Source organism: Pelophylax lessonae, assembly GCF_965119305.1.
Source record: "Pelophylax lessonae genome assembly, chromosome: 1".
In the NCBI taxonomy this organism is placed as follows: Eukaryota; Metazoa; Chordata; class Amphibia; order Anura; family Ranidae; genus Pelophylax; species Pelophylax lessonae.
In genome coordinates this window covers 740,651,584-740,670,081 of record NC_138768.1, presented here as the reverse complement: position 1 = coordinate 740,670,081, position 18,498 = coordinate 740,651,584, and the positions used below count along the sequence as shown (strand labels likewise).

General features: G+C 41.8%; 1 protein-coding gene across 3 annotated transcripts in view; it reads right to left on the bottom strand.

The window, feature by feature from the left end:
- LNX1 (ligand of numb-protein X 1) overlaps positions 1–18,498 on the bottom strand; it is a 282,665-nt gene that overhangs the window by 32,972 nt on the left and 231,195 nt on the right. For all 3 annotated transcript variants that reach the window (XM_082256708.1, XM_082256709.1, XM_082256710.1), the window contains one exon: positions 10,575–10,752. In XM_082256708.1, the coding sequence (XP_082112834.1) occupies positions 10,575–10,752 (178 nt within the window). The remainder of the gene's footprint in view (positions 1–10,574; positions 10,753–18,498) is intronic.

The window sequence follows — 18,498 nt, the reverse complement described above, 5'->3', positions numbered from 1 at the left end:
GCCTTAGCGCCACACTAATCTTCCATAGGTCATATAAAAGGGTTCCACTTTAGGTTCTATACTGCTTGGCAAACATAAAAACTGGAAATCTAAAATATAATGCCACTATCAATGTTCTCTGGTTTCCAAGCTCTTGATTTACAGTACGTGGCTTTTGAATTCATCTGGAATTGCATTGCTGTTAACTAGGTGAGTTGAGAGACCATCACTGGACATGCCTCTTATAAGTTTTTAGGTACATTGATGAATGAAGGCTCAAGGGAAAGACACTCCAAAAGCAATTGCAGTCTATTTGCTCAGTTTACACCACAGTGGTGAGTTGCTGTGTTGAGGTAAACTGTAGGTATGCTGCATTTTTATGCGGCACAATGTACAAAAACATGTGCCAACATGCATCAATGCAAGCCTATCAACGTACAAAAAACATTTTAAGTACCCTTGTACAGAAAAAAAAAAAAAAATAAACGCAGGTCAACATGCAGTTTTTTATGTGCATTGTGGTGTGAACGAGCTTTAAAGTGTGTTCAGCCTCAGTTTTCTTCCCAACATAAGTCAATTCCTTCATTCTTTTGTTCCTTCCTTCTTTCTCCCCCTATCACTGTCTCCATGCATCCCTATTCTCTGTATACTGTATAATATAGCTATATATTCCCTACCACAGTCCAAAAATATGTCAGTGTTAATTGTGACTCTCCAGAATTGGCCTCAGAGTCTGTGCGTGAGTTCATTAGCTCAGTCTCTGGTGTAAATGCTACATGTCAACGTGGGGTTGATTTACTAAAACTGGAGAGAGCAAAATCTGGTGCAGCTGTGCATGGTAGCCAACCAGTTTCGAACTTCAGCTTGTTCAATTAAGCTTTGACAAAAACCAACCAGGAAGCTAATTGGTTTCTATGTAGAGCTGCACCAGATTTTGCACTCTCCGGTTTTAGTAAATCAACCTCTGTGAAAAATAATACTGACATACAATCACGCTTATTCAGTAAGGCAATGCAAAGAGAAATATTGTTCAAATTGCTTAGTTAGGTATCCACACATAAATGTGTGCTAAAAATATAGGTCAATGAATAAAATATGGAACAGGTCTGTTTGTGTTTAATGAATACCTCTCGGCATTTTATTGTAAGCCCATTTTCTGTTTGAACTGCAGTCTTGTAAATCCCTAGTAGGTGTCAGTACGTATGTGCCTCTCAATTTTAGCACAGCAGGCAATAGACTGCCTGTACTACAGCAACATTCTACTGAGACTAAAAACAGCACAGCCGTCCTCCCCTCTACTAGAGGTCAGTCCAATGCAGAAAACAGCTTCAAAGTATTTACTGCAGAGCATCAATGACCCTTCCAGTAACATGCCACAAAGTGATGATACATCTTGTTTAACAAGGTTTACAGGAAAGTGGGAGACTGCGTTTGGGATTGGGGCTGTCTTGGGAAATATGGAATGTGCACACAATACCGATAAGGGCTAAGTGAGTGACTCAAAGCCCACTCACTCGTACTTTGTCCATATTTTTGTCCTCTTTTGCTGATTTAACACAGGAGCCAGAGCCAGAGCCAGAAGAAGTTATGATACCGAAGAACAGCTAGCAAGCTGCCAAGACACAGAAAACTGTATGACTCCCATCTTATGAAGTTACAACTCTCCAGCATCTACATTTTACATCTACATTTTACAAATTCTGAACTATATCAGTTGCTTACTCTTGGCTGAAACTTATTAATAACTTTCTGTAGCAAAACAGCAAAAAATTATGTGAAAAAACTCAATCTAGAGAAAAGGTAAACATTAAAAACTTCCCACAAGCCGACATACCTGTACGTTGGCTTGAAGCAGTGGTTGTACCGGGAGGATGCATGCAGTTGCAGGCATCACCCCGCTACCGTTTTTTAGAGTCGGCTTTTATATATATTTTTAGAGTTGGCTTATATATAATGTTTGGGGGTTCTAAGTAATTTTTTAGCAAAAAATACTGATTTTAACTCGTGAACAACAAGTGTCAGAAATAGGCCTGGTCCGTAAGTGGTTAATAAAGTGCACCTAAAGCCAAAAACAACATGTAATATATTGCAGCTTATCAATCTTTAAATGTGGCGGTTGTATTAGTTTCTCTTTTTTTGGGCTTTTTTCCCTTTATTTTCACATGTGATCTGGCCTTTAACACACTTCCTATCTCTTTCACTGTATTTATGGAGGATCACCATAGCCACCATTGGTTAGCAACATTGTAGAGGGCAATTTGAGTAGACTAGTAGATTCAGATAAACTTTACATAGGAGACTAACAAATTAAGGCTTAACTTCAGCTAGCACATTTCAAGCAAGTACAGCAACAATTGTTTTTTCCTTTTGGGATAAAGGTTTTGCATTAAAAAAAAAAAGCTGACCATTGTAAGCACCCACATCAGTTTTAAATGGTTTGTTTCAATCCTCAAACTGCCACTTTTGCTAGACAGCTTGTTCTGCTATTTAAGATTTAAAAAACAACAGACTTACTGGCCCAATTAAGAGGTAAAAACAAAGGGGAAAATGCTAAAAAAGAAAGCCAATGCAACCACCACCTCTAAGCTGCAATATATATATATATATATATATTTTTTTTTTTTAATCAAAAATGTTTTATTGACAAAGATAGTAAGTGACCATACAGTACAACAAAAAGGTATGCAGATCCATCAAAACACAGTTATTGTACATAATATATACATATACAGACAGAGAAATAAAAGGCAGTCACCTGTTATGTAGCACATATACAGTATCTCACAAAAGTGACAACACCCCTTGGAGGAGCACAAGGTCTCTGACAACCACCAGCTCCATGATGTCATCATATAGGAGTGGAGGAGGACTCCAGTGGCAACCTGTGAAGCTCTGGTGAACTCCATGCCCAAGAGGGTTAAGGCAGTGCTGGAAAATAATGGCAGCCACACAAAATATTGACACTTTAGGCCCAATTTGGAAATTTTCACTTAGGGGTGTACCAGTGGCGGCTGGTGAAGTTTTAAGATGGGGGGGGCGCAAGACCCCGCCCTTCCATTGTGACCCCTACCATTTCTCAGAAGCCACACCCCTTATAGACTCCACCCATTTTGTCCCCTGTATTTTGCATGCGTGAACCAATTCTCCCAATATATCACATATTAAGGGGTCCATCAGTACTAGTATATCCCATAATAGGGAACAGGGGCCCTATTATGGGATATACTGTGAGAGACATCCTATTATGGGATACATGGACTGAGAGTGGCACAAACCCCACAGTACAGACCCCCCCAGCACAAACCCCTCAAGCACAAACCCCGCACAAACAACTCAAGCACAAACCCCACAGTACAGGCCCCTAGCACAAACCCCACAGTACATGCCCCCTTCAATATAGTGACCAGTATAAATGCCCCCTTTCAATGTAGTGACCAGCATACATGTCCCCAATGCAGTGACCAGTATACATGTCCCCAATGCAGAGCTATGCGTGCGTGCCTCCAATGCAGTGACCACCAGTGTACATGTCCCCAATGCAGAGATATGGCTGCATGCCTCCAATGCAGGGACCACCAGCGTACATGTCCCCAATGCAGAGCTATGCATGCGTGCCTCCAGTGCAGCCAGTATAAATGTCCCCAATGCAGAGCTATGCATGCGTGCCTCCAGTGCAGCCAGTGACCACCAGTATACATGTCCCCAATGCAGAGCTATGCGTGCGTGCCTCCAGTGCAGCAAGTATACATGTCCCCCAATGCAGAGCTATGCATGCGTGCCTCCAGTGCAGCCAGTACACATGTTCCCCAATGCAGAGCTATGCATGCGTGCCTCCAGTGCAGCCAGTATACATGTCCCCCAATGCAGAGCTATGCGTGCGTGCCTCCAGTGCAGCCAGTATACATGTCCCCAATGCAGAGCTATGCGGGCGTGCCTCCAGTGCAGCCAGTATACATGTCCCCCATTGTAGAGCTATGCATGCGTGCCTCCAGTGCAGCCAGTATACATGTCCCCAATGCAGAGCTATGCGTGCGTGCCTCCAGTGCAGCCAGTATACATGTCCCCCAATGCAGAGCTATGCGTGCGTGCCTCCAGTGCAGCCAGTATACTTGTCCCCAATGCAGAGCTATGCGTGCGTGCCTCCAGTGCAGCCAGTATACATGTCCCCCAATGCAGAGCTATGCTTGCGTGCCTCCAGTGCAGCCAGTATACATGTCCCCAATGCAGAGCTATGCGTGCGTGCCTCCAGTGCAGCCAGTATACATGTCCCCCAATGCAGAGCTATGCGTGCGTGCCTCCAGTGCAGCCAGTATACATGTCCCCCAATGCAGAGCTATGCATGCGTGCCTCCAGTGCAGGCAGTATACATGTTCCCCAATGCAGAGCTATGCATGCGTGCCTCCAGTGCAGCCAGTATACATGTTCCCCAATGCAGAGCTATGCATGCGTGCCTCCAGTGCAGCCAGTATACATGTTCCCCAATGCAGAGCTATGCATGCGTGCCTCCAGTGCAGCCAGTATACATGTTCCCCAATGCAGAGCTATGCATGCGTGCCTCCAGTGCAGCCAGTATACATGTCCCCCAATGCAGAGCTATGCGTGCGTGCCTCCAGTGCAGCCAGTATACATGTCCCCCAATGTAGAGCTATGCGTTCGTGCCTCCAGTGCAGCCAGTATACATGTCCCCAATGCAGAGCTATGCGTGCGTGCCTCCAGTGCAGCCAGTATACATGTCCCCCAATGTAGAGCTATGCGTGCGTGCCTCCAGTGCAGCCAGTATACATGTCCCCAATGCAGAGCTATGCGTGCGTGCCTCCAGTGCAACCAGTATACATGTCCCCCAATGCAGAGCTATGCGTGCGTACCTCCAGTGCAGCCAGTATACATGTCCCCAATGCAGAGCTATGCGTGCGTGCCTCCAGTGCAGCCAGTATACATGTCCCCAATGCAGAGCTATGCATGCGTGCCTCCAGTACAGCCAGTATACATGTCCCCCAATGCAGAGCTATGCGTGCGTGCCTCCAGTGCAGCCAGTATACATGTCCCCCAATGCAGAGCTATGCGTGCGTGCCTCCAGTGCAGCCAGTATACATGTTCTCCAATGCAGAGCTATGCATGCGTGCCTCCAGTGCAGCCAGTATACATGTCCCCAATGCAGAGCTATGCATGCGTGCCTCCAGTGCAGCCAGTATACATGTCCCCCAATGCAGAGCTATGCGTGCGTGCCTCCAGTGCAGCCAGTATACATGTTCCCCAATGCAGAGCTATGCATGCATGCCTCCAGTGCAGCCAGTATACATGTTCCCCAATGCAGAGCTATGCATGCGTGCCTCCAGTGCAGCCAGTATACATGTCCCCCAATGCAGAGCTATGCGTGCGTGCCTCCAGTGCAGCCAGTATACATGTCCCCCAATGTAGAGCTATGCGTTCGTGCCTCCAGTGCAGCCAGTATACATGTCCCCAAGGCAGAGCTATGCGTGCGTGCCTCCAGTGCAGCCAGTATACATGTCCCCCAATGTAGAGCTATGCGTGCGTGCCTCCAGTGCAGCCAGTATACATGTCCCCAATGCAGAGCTATGCGTGCGTGCCTCCAGTGCAACCAGTATACATGTCCCCCAATGCAGAGCTATGCGTGCGTGCCTCCAGTGCAGCCAGTATACATGTCCCCAATGCAGAGCTATGCGTGCGTGCCTCCAGTGCAGCCAGTATACATGTCCCCAATGCAGAGCTATGCATGCGTGCCTCCAGTACAGCCAGTATACATGTCCCCCAATGCAGAGCTATGCGTGCGTGCCTCCAGTGCAGCCAGTATACATGTCCCCCAATACAGAGCTATGCGTGCGTGCCTCCAGTGCAGCCAGTATACATGTTCTCCAATGCAGAGCTATGCATGCGTGCCTCCAGTGCAGCCAGTATACATGTTCCCAATGCAGAGCTATGCATGCGTGCCTCCAGTGCAGCCAGTATACATGTCCCCCAATGCAGAGCTATGCGTGCGTGCCTCCAGTGCAGCCAGTATACATGTTCCCCAATGCAGAGCTATGCATGCGTGCCTCCAGTGCAGCCAGTATACATGTTCCCCAATGCAGAGCTATGCATGCGTGCCTCCAGTGCAGCCAGTATACATGTTCCCCAATGCAGAGCTATGCATGCGTGCCTCCAGTGCAGCCAGTATACATGTCCCCCAATGCAGAGCTATGCGTGCGTGCCTCCAGTGCAGCCAGTATACATGTCCCCCAATGTAGAGCTATGCGTTCGTGCCTCCAGTGCAGCCAGTATACATGTCCCCAATGCAGAGCTATGCGTGCGTGCCTCCAGTGCAGCCAGTATACATGTCCCCCAATGTAGAGCTATGCGTGCGTGCCTCCAGTGCAGCCAGTATACATGTCCCCAATGCAGAGCTATGCGTGCGTGCCTCCAGTGCAACCAGTATACATGTCCCCCAATGCAGAGCTATGCGTGCGTGCCTCCAGTGCAGCCAGTATACATGTCCCCAATGCAGAGCTATGCGTGCGTGCCTCCAGTGCAGCCAGTATACATGTCCCCCAATGCAGAGCTATGCGTGCGTGCCTCCAGTGCAGCCAGTATACATGTTCTCCAATGCAGAGCTATGCATGCGTGCCTCCAGTGCAGCCAGTATACATGTCCCCCAATGCAGAGCTATGCGTGCGTGCCTCCAGTGCAGCCAGTATACATGTTCCCCAATGCAGAGCTATGCATGCGATGCGTGCCTCCAGTGCAGCCAGTATACATGTTCCCCAATGCAGAGCTATGCGTGCGTGCCCGACTGAGAGCAGTGCACTTACCTGTGAGTCACGGCGGCTTCTCCCTCTCCTCTTCTTCGTTCGGCGGCGGGAAGGTGAGCGGCGCTTCTCCCTTCTGCGGCGGGTAACGGGCGGCGGGAAGGTGACCGGCGCCGGCTTCTTCTCCGGACTGGACTCCTCTTCGGCGGAGGGAAGCTGACCGGGCGGTGACGGTGAGTGACTGATGCATGCACCGGCACCGCCCCCATTACGACCTCAGCGGCGTCACAATCGGATGTCCTGGATGATAATTGGTCCAGGCTAGAGACTGGACCAATCACAGCTAGGATATCACAAAAGTGGGGGTGTCAAAGCGCAATGACCTGCGCCCAGGTTACGCCCCCAGAAGGCAGCCAATCGGCGCCTCTTCTGGGTCGTAAACCCCACCCCCATAGCCACCACAGGCCGGCGAACGCAAATTTTTTTTTTTAAACTTTATTTGTTCTTTTTGTAATTTTTTTTTTAATTCTTTTTAGGGGGGGCGGCGCCCTGGCGCCCTCTATGCACCAGCCGCCACTGGGGTGTACTCACTTTTGTTGCCAGCGGTTTAGACATTAATGGCTGTGTGTTGAGTTATTTTGAGGGGACAGCAAATGTACACTGTTATTCAAGCTGTACACTCACTACTTTACATTGTAGCAAAGTGTCATTTCTTCAGTGTTGTCACATGAAAAGATAAAATAAATAATTTACAAAAATGTGAGGGGTGTACTCACCTCTCTTTTGTGAGATACTGTATAGATTTTTGTGCAAAAACATAAAAAAAAAAAAACTAACAAGATCTCCTGAGCTTTTTAATAGACATCTGCACAAAATTTCTTATTATCTAAGCTTATATATAAAACCATAGTCCCAAGCTAAGGCAAACACCACTAGGACTTTTGGTGGGTTTAAAAGTGTAACGATCTATCTACCTTTTGACCGCATTGCAATGACAATAAGCCAGTTGTTCTCTAGTTAACATAGGTAACCCTCTGGGCCTTGGTAGGCACAGTAGATGCCAACCAAAATAAGGCAATGTGCTTCCTAGCGAGGTATAATAACCTGGTTACCAGGATGTAGATACCTTTTGGATACATTTCAGCATCAATCGCACCCAACAGACAGACCAATGGGGTGGGAGGTAAAGGTGTTTGGGCTAGATCAGAAATAATCCCAATAACCTCTGCCCAATATCTTGTAAGTTTTGGGCATCACCAGACCATGTGTACAAAGTCCCCTCTGTTAACTGTGCATTTTAAGGGAGAGTCCCTCCAGCCCAATTCAAATAGTTTATCAAGTTCTGTGCAGAATGAATAGTTTGTTTTTGATTTTAAATACACTTTAATGTCTTCTATTGAGTCCTGACCCCCATTCTATTATTGTGTAACACATTGTATGCAAAGATAACTGTACAGTAAAACTGAAAACTGAGTGTGCTCTAGTGTGTAATTCCATTTTTGATGTTTCCACGCTGTAATGATCCTTCCTCTGCTGCACAAACTAACTTTTCTTTTACAACAGCCATTAGGAGTGAAAAAAATACCCAGTCCTTTCTAGTGTAAAAAAACATGTGACTCACTCCCCTCCTCTTATCATGTGACAGCTTTAGTACTTGGAGTTAGGCCCAGCACTGTCACACGAGGAGGGGAAACTAAAATGGCTTGTACCTTTCACATTTTTCCTTTCCTTGCTCCTAGTGCCTTAAAAAGGAACAACTTCATAAAAAATAACGTTCTTTAGCAAGAAACTTACACTCCCCATTAATAAATATGTTACTAAAACTACTGTGTGCTCTAAATTATCTCTAGCATTGCTCCTGTTTCTTCTTGCTGGAGGCTGCCATTTTGCTGAAGCTCAGAGCCCCTGAGCAGAAGTAAATCTTTAGGCTGTCAGCAGATTGGCCTCTACAATTTCAGCGCAGTGCTGAAAAATGTAGAGCAACTGAACATGTGCAGATCAGGGTGAGACAGTGTATTACTGGACTTTAAACAGTATAGACCAGTGATGGCGAACTTTGGCACCCCAGATGTTCTGGAACTACATTTCCCATGATGCTCAACTACACTGCAGAGTGCATGAGCATCATGGGAAATGTAGTTCCAAAAAATCTGGGGTGCCAAGGTTCGCCATCACTGGTATAGCCACTTATTTTTAATGTTTTTCATATACCTACCCACAAAACTATATCTACAAAAGGGGGCAGCCTAAAGTGATTTAGCAGGGTTTAATTTTCTGACTAAAGTTCAATTTGAAAGAAGTCGTGGGTGGGGGTATTATGGCAAATCTTTGTTCTGTATGGACAAATAACAGGTTGAATTTAAAGATTAACCTAACTTTTGTGGAAAAGATATAGCAAATAAAATAAATAAATAAATAAATACATAAATAGAGCATGTACAATTACTGCATATGCCATATTGTAATTTATTATTATTATTATTATTATTATTAAAAACTACCTTTCCTTTTCAAACTGCTGCCACTGTACTTTTCTATAAAGTCAAAGCAATATGGCTCCTGGAGGTGTTTCGGACACAGTTGGTGTACGGAATGCCCCCAGAAATTTAATTTTCTGCTTGTGTGAAGAACTGTGCACTAAAATACAAGTCAGTTTTTAGGCATCCTCTGCAAAAAAATGTAATTTTTGTTGAGGTACTCCCTAAAAGGTTAATCACTTCTAAAGGGATGCAGGCAATGTAAATTTTCTGATCAGAACCATGAAATTGCGCCAGCTGATTAAAATGAATTAGTCACTTCCATTTAAAATCAGTATCCAAAGAAACAAAGTGGAACAAACAGCTTTTTCTTCAGGGCAGAAAAAGGTAGAAGACTGTAACTAAAGTTGGTTAGAATCCCTGCAATGCACATTGATCACCCAGGAGGGGGTGTTTTTTTTTTTTCAACAAAAGTGGAGTTACTCTTTAAGGGATGCACTATGATACTTTACTATGCTTGACAAGACTTCAGGATTAAAGAAGGGGGGGGGGAGACTTCAGGATTCATTTAAGTGCAGATTCTTTCTGGGTAAACCATTATGCAGCCACACGTGTACCTCTGAGCTGCTGGGTCACATAGCAGAATTATAATTACATCCTTTGTCTGTGTGATTTACAATAAGACAGTAATTGCCACTGTGATTTGGTAAAGGAAGTCCAACTGACAGAGCTTACTTCTGGAATTCGAGAGATAGGTACATACTGTATAGCATACTGTATAGATGGTGTTGTGTTCTATACATACTGTATAGAACACAACACCATCTAAGATATAAAAAATATACCACACTTTCTATACTTTGGAGCCCTAATGCTTCTAAATTCCTGTGTGCAATAATCTACATTTTTGCTCCCCTGTGAGAGCAAAGATTATCAGCAAATCACGGAATATGTCAGAAGTCTATATACAGTAACCTGGGGGATGAACAAAATTCAGTTTTTTGCTTTGCAAAAATTTTGATGCGAATTGGAACATTTTGCCAAAATTTTGGCATTTCTATGAAATGCTTCGAATTGCTTCTAAAAGTTACAAAAGCTCCTTACATATATCCTGGACCCAATCTTGTTCCAAAAAAGTCCCTCAGCTGTGAAACAAATAAGGAAAATCGTAAAGGATTCCAGTTTTTTGTCTATAATTTGTGACAATTGCCTGTTTGTTGATGCCCCTTTCTTACCCATTCTATGCTTGTAACACAAACCAAAAAAGGGATTTACTGCCAAAGGGAATGCTAATCTTTAAACCCGTGATAGTATAGCACAGAGAATAAATTAAACATTTTTAAAAGAAACATCAGGATTTTATGAAACATTTCACCTGTTTTTACTCTGCTGTCTTTCCCAATAACTCCATCAGGATCTACACTTGTAACAAAGATAGGCAGGTCCCATTCCCAGTTTGACACACCACCAGCCACTGTCATTCCCAGGGACTCTGTATGGTCCTTCACAATGTTCACAACCTTCTCCACACACAGGACCGTCCGGTTAGCATTCTGTTCAAAAAACAAGATATACTGGTATAAACCTGTGTATTAGGGCACCCACAATGTGAAAATAAAAGGAAAGAGCCCTAAATTATAAGAGATCAGAAACAGGAGTCATGTGAGTTACATATATTCAAATGTTACATACTGTATAGAGTTGTTACAATAAGTAAAATAAATAGTAAAATGGTCAGACACATACACACTCACCAACACACACATATACCCACACATTGACACTAAGGGGGCATGTATCACACAAATTACAGACACAATTGCCTAGCAAATCAGGTTTTGACTTATTCTGCAAAGTCTCTGCAACAGGTTTACAAGCCTGTGCATCTGTCTTCTTGGGCAGCCACGTGTGACAGTTTGCAATGTTCAAAGACCGTTTTATTACTGAAGACAAGACAGATTTGCCCCAAGCAGATGTATAGTTAGGAAGTGACAAGGGTCAGGTTTCATTTAGCCACAAGTGTGAATTTAGGACTCACTGCTTCTGTTCACCATTGCTTTTCCAAATTGCAGGATTGATAAATGCCACCCCCCCCCCCAAAACTTTACATATCCAGGTTGACAAATCATATGTTTAAGTGTGCATCTGTATTTCCAAAATTTGAGCAGGAAAAACTCAGTAGCATTAAAGTTGGCCACTTCAGTACTGCTGCCTCTCTTGTTCACTACAAGCACAGTACTTTGATCCTTCCCTTTAGAACTGAAAGGATCAGGTCCCGAGTACACTTTTTTTTAAAAAGATTGCAGAATGTCCATCTATGTAAATGAGCACCAATGACACTTAAATAAACACATTATTGACCAGTATGGAGGAAGGGGTACAACTTGATTACAGCAAATTATTATATAAAGCAGGTATCTCCAAAACCTTTTAAACAAAAAGCCAGTTTACTGTTCTTTAGCCTTTGGTGGGGCTGGACTGTGGCTAGTAGGGGTAGAAAATACCCTGGTGTCAGTGGGAGTAAACAAAGCCCCAACATGGGTTTTAAAAGATGGGATAATGCCTCATTGTTGGTATCAGTAAGAATAATAGTTGCCCCATCAATGGTGTCAGTGGAAGGAATAGTGCCAAATAATTGGCGCCAGTTGGAGGAATAGTGCTCCAAGGGCTGAATAAAGGCAAGCAAAGGGCCACATATGGCCCCAGAGCCCCAGTTTGGAGACCACTGATATGAAGGATCACTTGCATTATCAAAGCCTCCAATTGCCATCCTTTTAATACAAAGTTTTACCACTTAAAATCTGTGTGCTATTATCCTATGAAATTGGACATTCAAAATAGCACTTAATTCACAAAGAATATTGTAGCTAATGGTATGACAGCACCAAAAATGTATTGTTGCTGCACTATTATCTTTAGAAAAGTCTCCAGAGTGGAATCACCATGCAGTCCACTAAGCTGCTTCTCTGGAATAAGGTTAATTTTAGGTTACAATAGCAGTTATGTTTTATCAATAGCAAGAAGAAGGTAATAACTAGAGTTGAGCGGACACCTGGATGTCCGTGTTCGGCGGGTTCGGCCGAACTTGAAAAAAAAGTCCAGGTCCGTGTTCCGGACTTTTATCGAACTTTACCCGGACACCGAACCCCATTGAAGTCAATGGGGACCCGAACTTTCAGGCACTAAAATGGCTCTAAAAAACCAATGGAAAAGGCTAGAGTGCTGCAAATGGCAGCAAAATGTAGTTAAGAGCATGGCAAGTGCTCTTAAAAAAAATTCCCCTTTAAATTTGTAATTTTTAAATAGCAGATTAGAACAGCAATCTGTAGTAAAATATAGCTGAACGCTGCACACAACAGACTGATAAAAATATATTTTTTTCTCCCTCCTCCTCCTCCTCAGTGGGCTCAAGTGAGGGCAAAAAGATTGTTCACTGCACCACCCCCCACACAGCAAAATCGATGTAGATCGCTAACGGACGATCGTTCTGTCCTGTGTCTCCTAATCTCTCCCTGCCTAATCTCTCCAGCCTGTCCCTAAAATGCTCAAATATCTTTACCTGCCTACACTCCGAACTGTCCCTGCATTCTTTTCAGCACAATGTTGTTTTACCCTGTCTGTCCCTAATCAGCAGCAGCCAGCACCGTTCTGTGTGCTCTCTCCCTACACTACAGCAGACTGACGCACCGCGCTGTGTCTCTCGAGCTTATAAAGACCTGGGTCACATGCTTCAGCTGGCCAATCACAGCTACTAATACATTAGTAGGCATGGCTGTGATGGCGCACACCAGTTAAACGCTTGTTGATTGGCTGTTGAAAGCCTGCAATTAAAAGCGCGCCATTACATACAAAACAGGAAATAAAATTACCGAACACGGATTTTAAACCCGAACATACAGTAATACAGTCCTTGTTCGCTCAACACTAGTAATAACTGCATAACAATATATAGGATTTCCTGAAGGATACAATGTGAACCAATTAATGTGAAGTAAAAATAATGATTTTATAAATAAAAATAATTATATTAATTATACACTTGAAATGTTATTTATGGATGAGGTAACCTTAAAATAGCCTATTAATCTCTTTTTTTAAATATATATTATTCATTAAAAAAAAATATAGATTATTAATTATAAAAATATATATTATGTAAAATAGTTATATATTTGCAATTATACAAAATAACAATCACAATAACAAATACATTGTTTTCCTTGCCCTGGCCTGCCATAGAATATTGTAATAATGTGCAATGATTTATATAAGAGAAACTTTTTTTTCTGATCATGTAAAAAAAATTGTAGCCAATAACTTTATTATTCAGGATTTATATAGTGCCAACAGTTTGCGAAGCTTTAGTTTACAATCTAAAGGGAGACAATACAGTTAGAATGCAATAAAGTAGGGATAGAGGGATAGAAGGGCCCTGTCCATAAGAGCTTACAATCTTATAGTGACAGGGAAAGGCACTTTATATATTATAGGTACAAGTCTACAGGTACCTGGTGGAGGCACTTTTTATTTATTTATTTTTATTTTTTTACCAGAGTAGCAATGGTTTACGGTAAAAGCATCAATCTACTGCTCCATAGTTTTTCCTTCAAGGTTAATTTTGTGGGTCAGAGTTAGTGTGGTAAGTTTGCTATATTTAGCCCCTAAATTCCAGGATAATGTACAATTAATTAGTTTAATTATAACAACTAAAGAAAAAGAAATATGACCACATGGCACAAGAAGACTGCTTTTCCAGATTTGAAAATCTACTTTATTATGATGCAAAAGGCTGGATATAAAATTTAAAACACAAAAAATGACATTTCCTCTAAAATATAAACCAATCTTATTATTATTATTATTATTATTATTATTATTATTATTATGTTTTATCTCCATGTTTTAAACCCCTGTCCTTCCAAAATGACCCTTTCAAGGCACGACAAACAACACAATTTTTATGTTTATTGTAAGGTAAACATTTATCTCAGAAAAACACAATGTGAAAGTTGTAACACGTGTCGCACACACATGTCACAGCTGCGTGTGAGCTAGAAGCAGAAGGAGCCACTCCCTGCAGCTGCTTGACAGGCAGCACAACATGTGAGGATGGAAGTGAATGCAGCACATCACTCCTATATTTATCTAGCACATTACAAGGATTTGGTTCAAGACCCAAAAGAGAAAAAGGCTTCATACAGATTTTGACCTATTTCTGTCAAATTCATTATAATGAGTTTTTAACAACGTATAAGATTTTAGAAATAGTCATTATTTCAGTTCATTAGTTACCCGACGTATCTCTCTTCAAATGACTAATATTTTATTACAAATGGGCATGTATTACATGTTTTAAAATGTTAATTATGAATGCTCTTCTCAACAAAGGAGGTGAACTTCAACCTTAACTTCTTATTTCACTGTGCAGTTCCTTGATTCTAGATTTTGTAAATGATAAATTGGGAGATGGAGTTTCTTATCTTATGTTAGTTTCATGAAGGCAGCAGTGTCATATATTGATGGAAAAAGCAGCCCTGGAGCTGCAGAGAGAAAGGTGAAAATAGAAAGTGATTAGAGGCTTGTCACTCGCTTTAGAAGTGGTTTCTCCTCCAGCTTTTCTCGTCATAGTCTGTTCTTTTCTTTTTTTTTAGCTTTGTAGAACAGCAGTAAAAGTGACAATTTAACAAACTGATATAACATACAGTATATAATTGCAACATAAGCCACTCTATAGTTGAATTTTTTTTTTTTTTTTTTGCTACTTTAAAAGGAGGAATGGCAAATGCTTTTTTTGGCAGTATTTATTTTTAGGGTCACAGGAGTACATTTAGTTTTGTTCTGCTGTGACCCACAGTTAGCTAATATTGGGTTATTTCCCACCATCAGTTGAATCCAGGCTCTGGAAGGATCCCCACAATATTGTCGTGATCCATCAGGGTGCCTGATTGACATCTGGCCCCACCTCTCAGCACATACCTTCATTTTCCTGCAGAGTGCCACTACTATCCAAAACTTCTAAACATGTCAGAAGTCTGTTCCCCCCTGTGCACTGTGGTTCCTCCCACTGATTGTTGCAACACTACTGTGTCCTGTAGTCTTGTCTACAAGCATCATGTGTTGTCGATAATGCTCTTTAAAGGATAACTTTACTTATGCATAGTAAGTTATGCCCTGCTCCAGCACCTCCCCTAAGTCTTATAGTCACCAGTCCATGCCCCTGGGAGATCCATGCTGTGCGAACCACGGCCTCTTGCTTCTTTTCTGCATGTGCAGAAAATTCCTAGCTTTTCCCCTGTAGAGACCATACATTTTTCGGATGCAGGATGAACATTCACTCAGTAGGATGAATAGAACTTTTGAGCACATGTGCAGAAGTGAGGTAGCAGCTAAATGACTATCAACAAAAAATAAAAATAAAACACTCATTAAAAATCGGAAACCTCAAAATACAACCCATCAAACAAAAGGATAAAAAAGGAAAGGAAAAAAAATAAATAAAAGACCATATCAACAAAAAATAAAAAACAAATATGCCACCAAAATAAATTAAAGTTCCAAAATACCACCCCCAGAAAAAAAAGCCAATTTTTTTAAAGGAAGCCTTGTAGCACTACAAAATTTGCTATGAACAGGAAAACAGCTAAAAGTAAAGTAAAGTTGACCATATAACAACCACAAAATAAAATTTAACACAAAAAAAAAAAAACCTAATAAGAATAAAAATAACAGCAAAAGAGCTAATTTTCCAAAAAGCTAACAATTAGAAATGAACTATAGTTTCCTAACTGTCCCTAATGGCTTATCTAAAAGCACCCCCATTGGCCCATATAAATCTGCTAGCCACAGTTAAAAGCCCATGCAGTGCAATACAAGAGAAATACAAATGTGCAGCGCTAATAATAATAATGTCCAACAACATGGAGAGTCCAATAAAAAAATTTTCATATAAGAAAAATGGTGATGAAAAAAAATCCAACACGAAGAAATGATGTAAACTAGTTGTGCAATATCCCAACAAATCCCAACACCAGTGAAGGTAAAATAGATTGCGCTCACCAAATGAATGGGACCCAAATACCGTATAGTATAGGGGTCAAACAGGCTTGAGAGAGTGATGGAGTGTCCCAGCAAGATTCACCGACCTCGATGGATAACGTGTAGATCCTTGGCGGATATGATCAATCAATCAAAGACTCCACTCAAAGCGCACATCCTTTCCCTCATGTGTTCCCGCCTCTCAGCCTAGGCTGAGAGGCGGGAACCTAGGCCGAGAGGCCATGCAGTGCAATATGCTTAAAAAAAACCATTGGGATTTGCCTTCAACACCTGGTAGGAGTGAGGGAACCTCAGCCTTACTGGTGGGCTGCACAGCATGGATCTAGCAGAAGTGTGGAGAGGACACTATGTTTTTTAAGAAGAGGAGGTGTTAACTTAAAGGATAACTGCCCCTTTAGGGTATACTATCAGCTTACTGAAAGTGCTTTCCTCTCTCCATCTGATGGCCAAGTGCTATATAAGTGGCATTTTATATCAAAAGTTAGGCCTCGCAGAGATCCAGCTGGCAGACACACTCATCTGTACCCAGGCTGGTTGGAGAGTGAACAAGATGGTGGTACCTATACAGTTTTTTTTCCCTTGTCATTTACTAGTGTAGCAATGCACACTTAGACAATTGCAAAATACCACTTAAAGAGGTTGTAAACCCAAAACATTTTTTTTTCAACCTGAAAGAGAAGCACATTATGAGCTAGTATGCATCACATACTAGCTCATTATGAAATACTTACCTTAGAATGAGCCCCAGCCGCGCCGCCTGCTTACCTCTATGACGGGCGACATGTTCTTCCGGGATCGCGGCATCCGGCGCACGCACACGGGAGCCGATGATCACGGCACAGGGCTCTGAAGGAATGGCACCAGCGGCCGTTCCTTCAGAGCGCATGCGCCAGTGATGTCACTGGCTGCATGTAAGGTAAATATCTCCTAAACGGTACATGTTTAGGATATATTTACAGTACCTATAGGTAAGCCTTATCATAGGCTTACCTATAGGTAAAAGTTGCAGAGGAGGGTTTACTTCCTCTTTAAGGTAATGAGGGGATATACAATCCATTAATGACTACAGTAGAAAATGAGAAAAAGAATATGGATTTTACTTTAACAGGCCCATTGAAATTAATGTTATATGCACAAAAAATAGTTTTTGTGCATTTGAGCACATTTGCACTATGGAAAATCTATTTTTTTGAATGATCCTCTGTTTAGCTGCGTAACACATACACACAAATGTGTGTTTAAATCAAATAAAAATGCATTTGAATCTATTAAAAGCATGTGTTACTGCATGTACATAGGTGTGAGAGAGCACTAAATCTCCCAGTCGAACCTGATGAAGATTCTATGGGGACCTTTGTACATAAAGCTACAAGCCTGTGGGGGGCTTAATAAAGCACTTGCAGAACATAATAAAAAGTCATGTTATTGGGCTGGCATCTGGAAAAGTAATTTAGGATGAGAGCTACATTGAGGTTCAAGAAAAATATGATGACTCTGTTTGACAAAATGTGTCTTTACCAGAAATTGTATTTAAATCATTACTGTCCAGTAGTAATGAGTTTTTGGAAGAAAGTTTTCAGCTTACCAAACTTCTGAACTATTTTTCCATGGGAACCTAAAATTGCTTTTTTGCTATTACTACCTTAAAAAGAAACTAAACATAATAAGATGCTAGTCTTAAAAGATACCGTAACAATTTTAAAACTGTGGATGAAAAATATATTTTATTTGATATCTTTATCAAATTATTTATAACCAAATTATGTGAATATCAATAGCTTGTATGTATCACTTAGGGAATGAGGTGTGGTGGTGTGTTGGAGTCTGTACACTGATTATTGTCCACTACTGGGCTTACTTGTACTATAAAAGACTAAATCAAAATACTGAAATATTTTATAAAGCTTCCAGTTAAAAAACGTTTTCTATATAATTATATACAGTATATAATATGCAGTAGAAGTACTTTTTATATTAGCTTATTATCCATTGACTGCAGTTTTTCAGCAGCATAAAGAAAACAATCTATTTTTTTTGCATATATTTTCTTTATTATGTTCAGGATTAGTGTTGAGCGAACACGGACTGTATTATTCGTGTTCGTACCGAATAATTGGATTTTTTGTACCCGAACACGGACACGGACACTTTACTGTATGTTCGGGTAAAAATCCGTGTTCGGTCGTTTTATTTCCGGGTTTTGCATGCTTTGGCGCTCTTTTCATGGCGGGCTTTCAACAGCC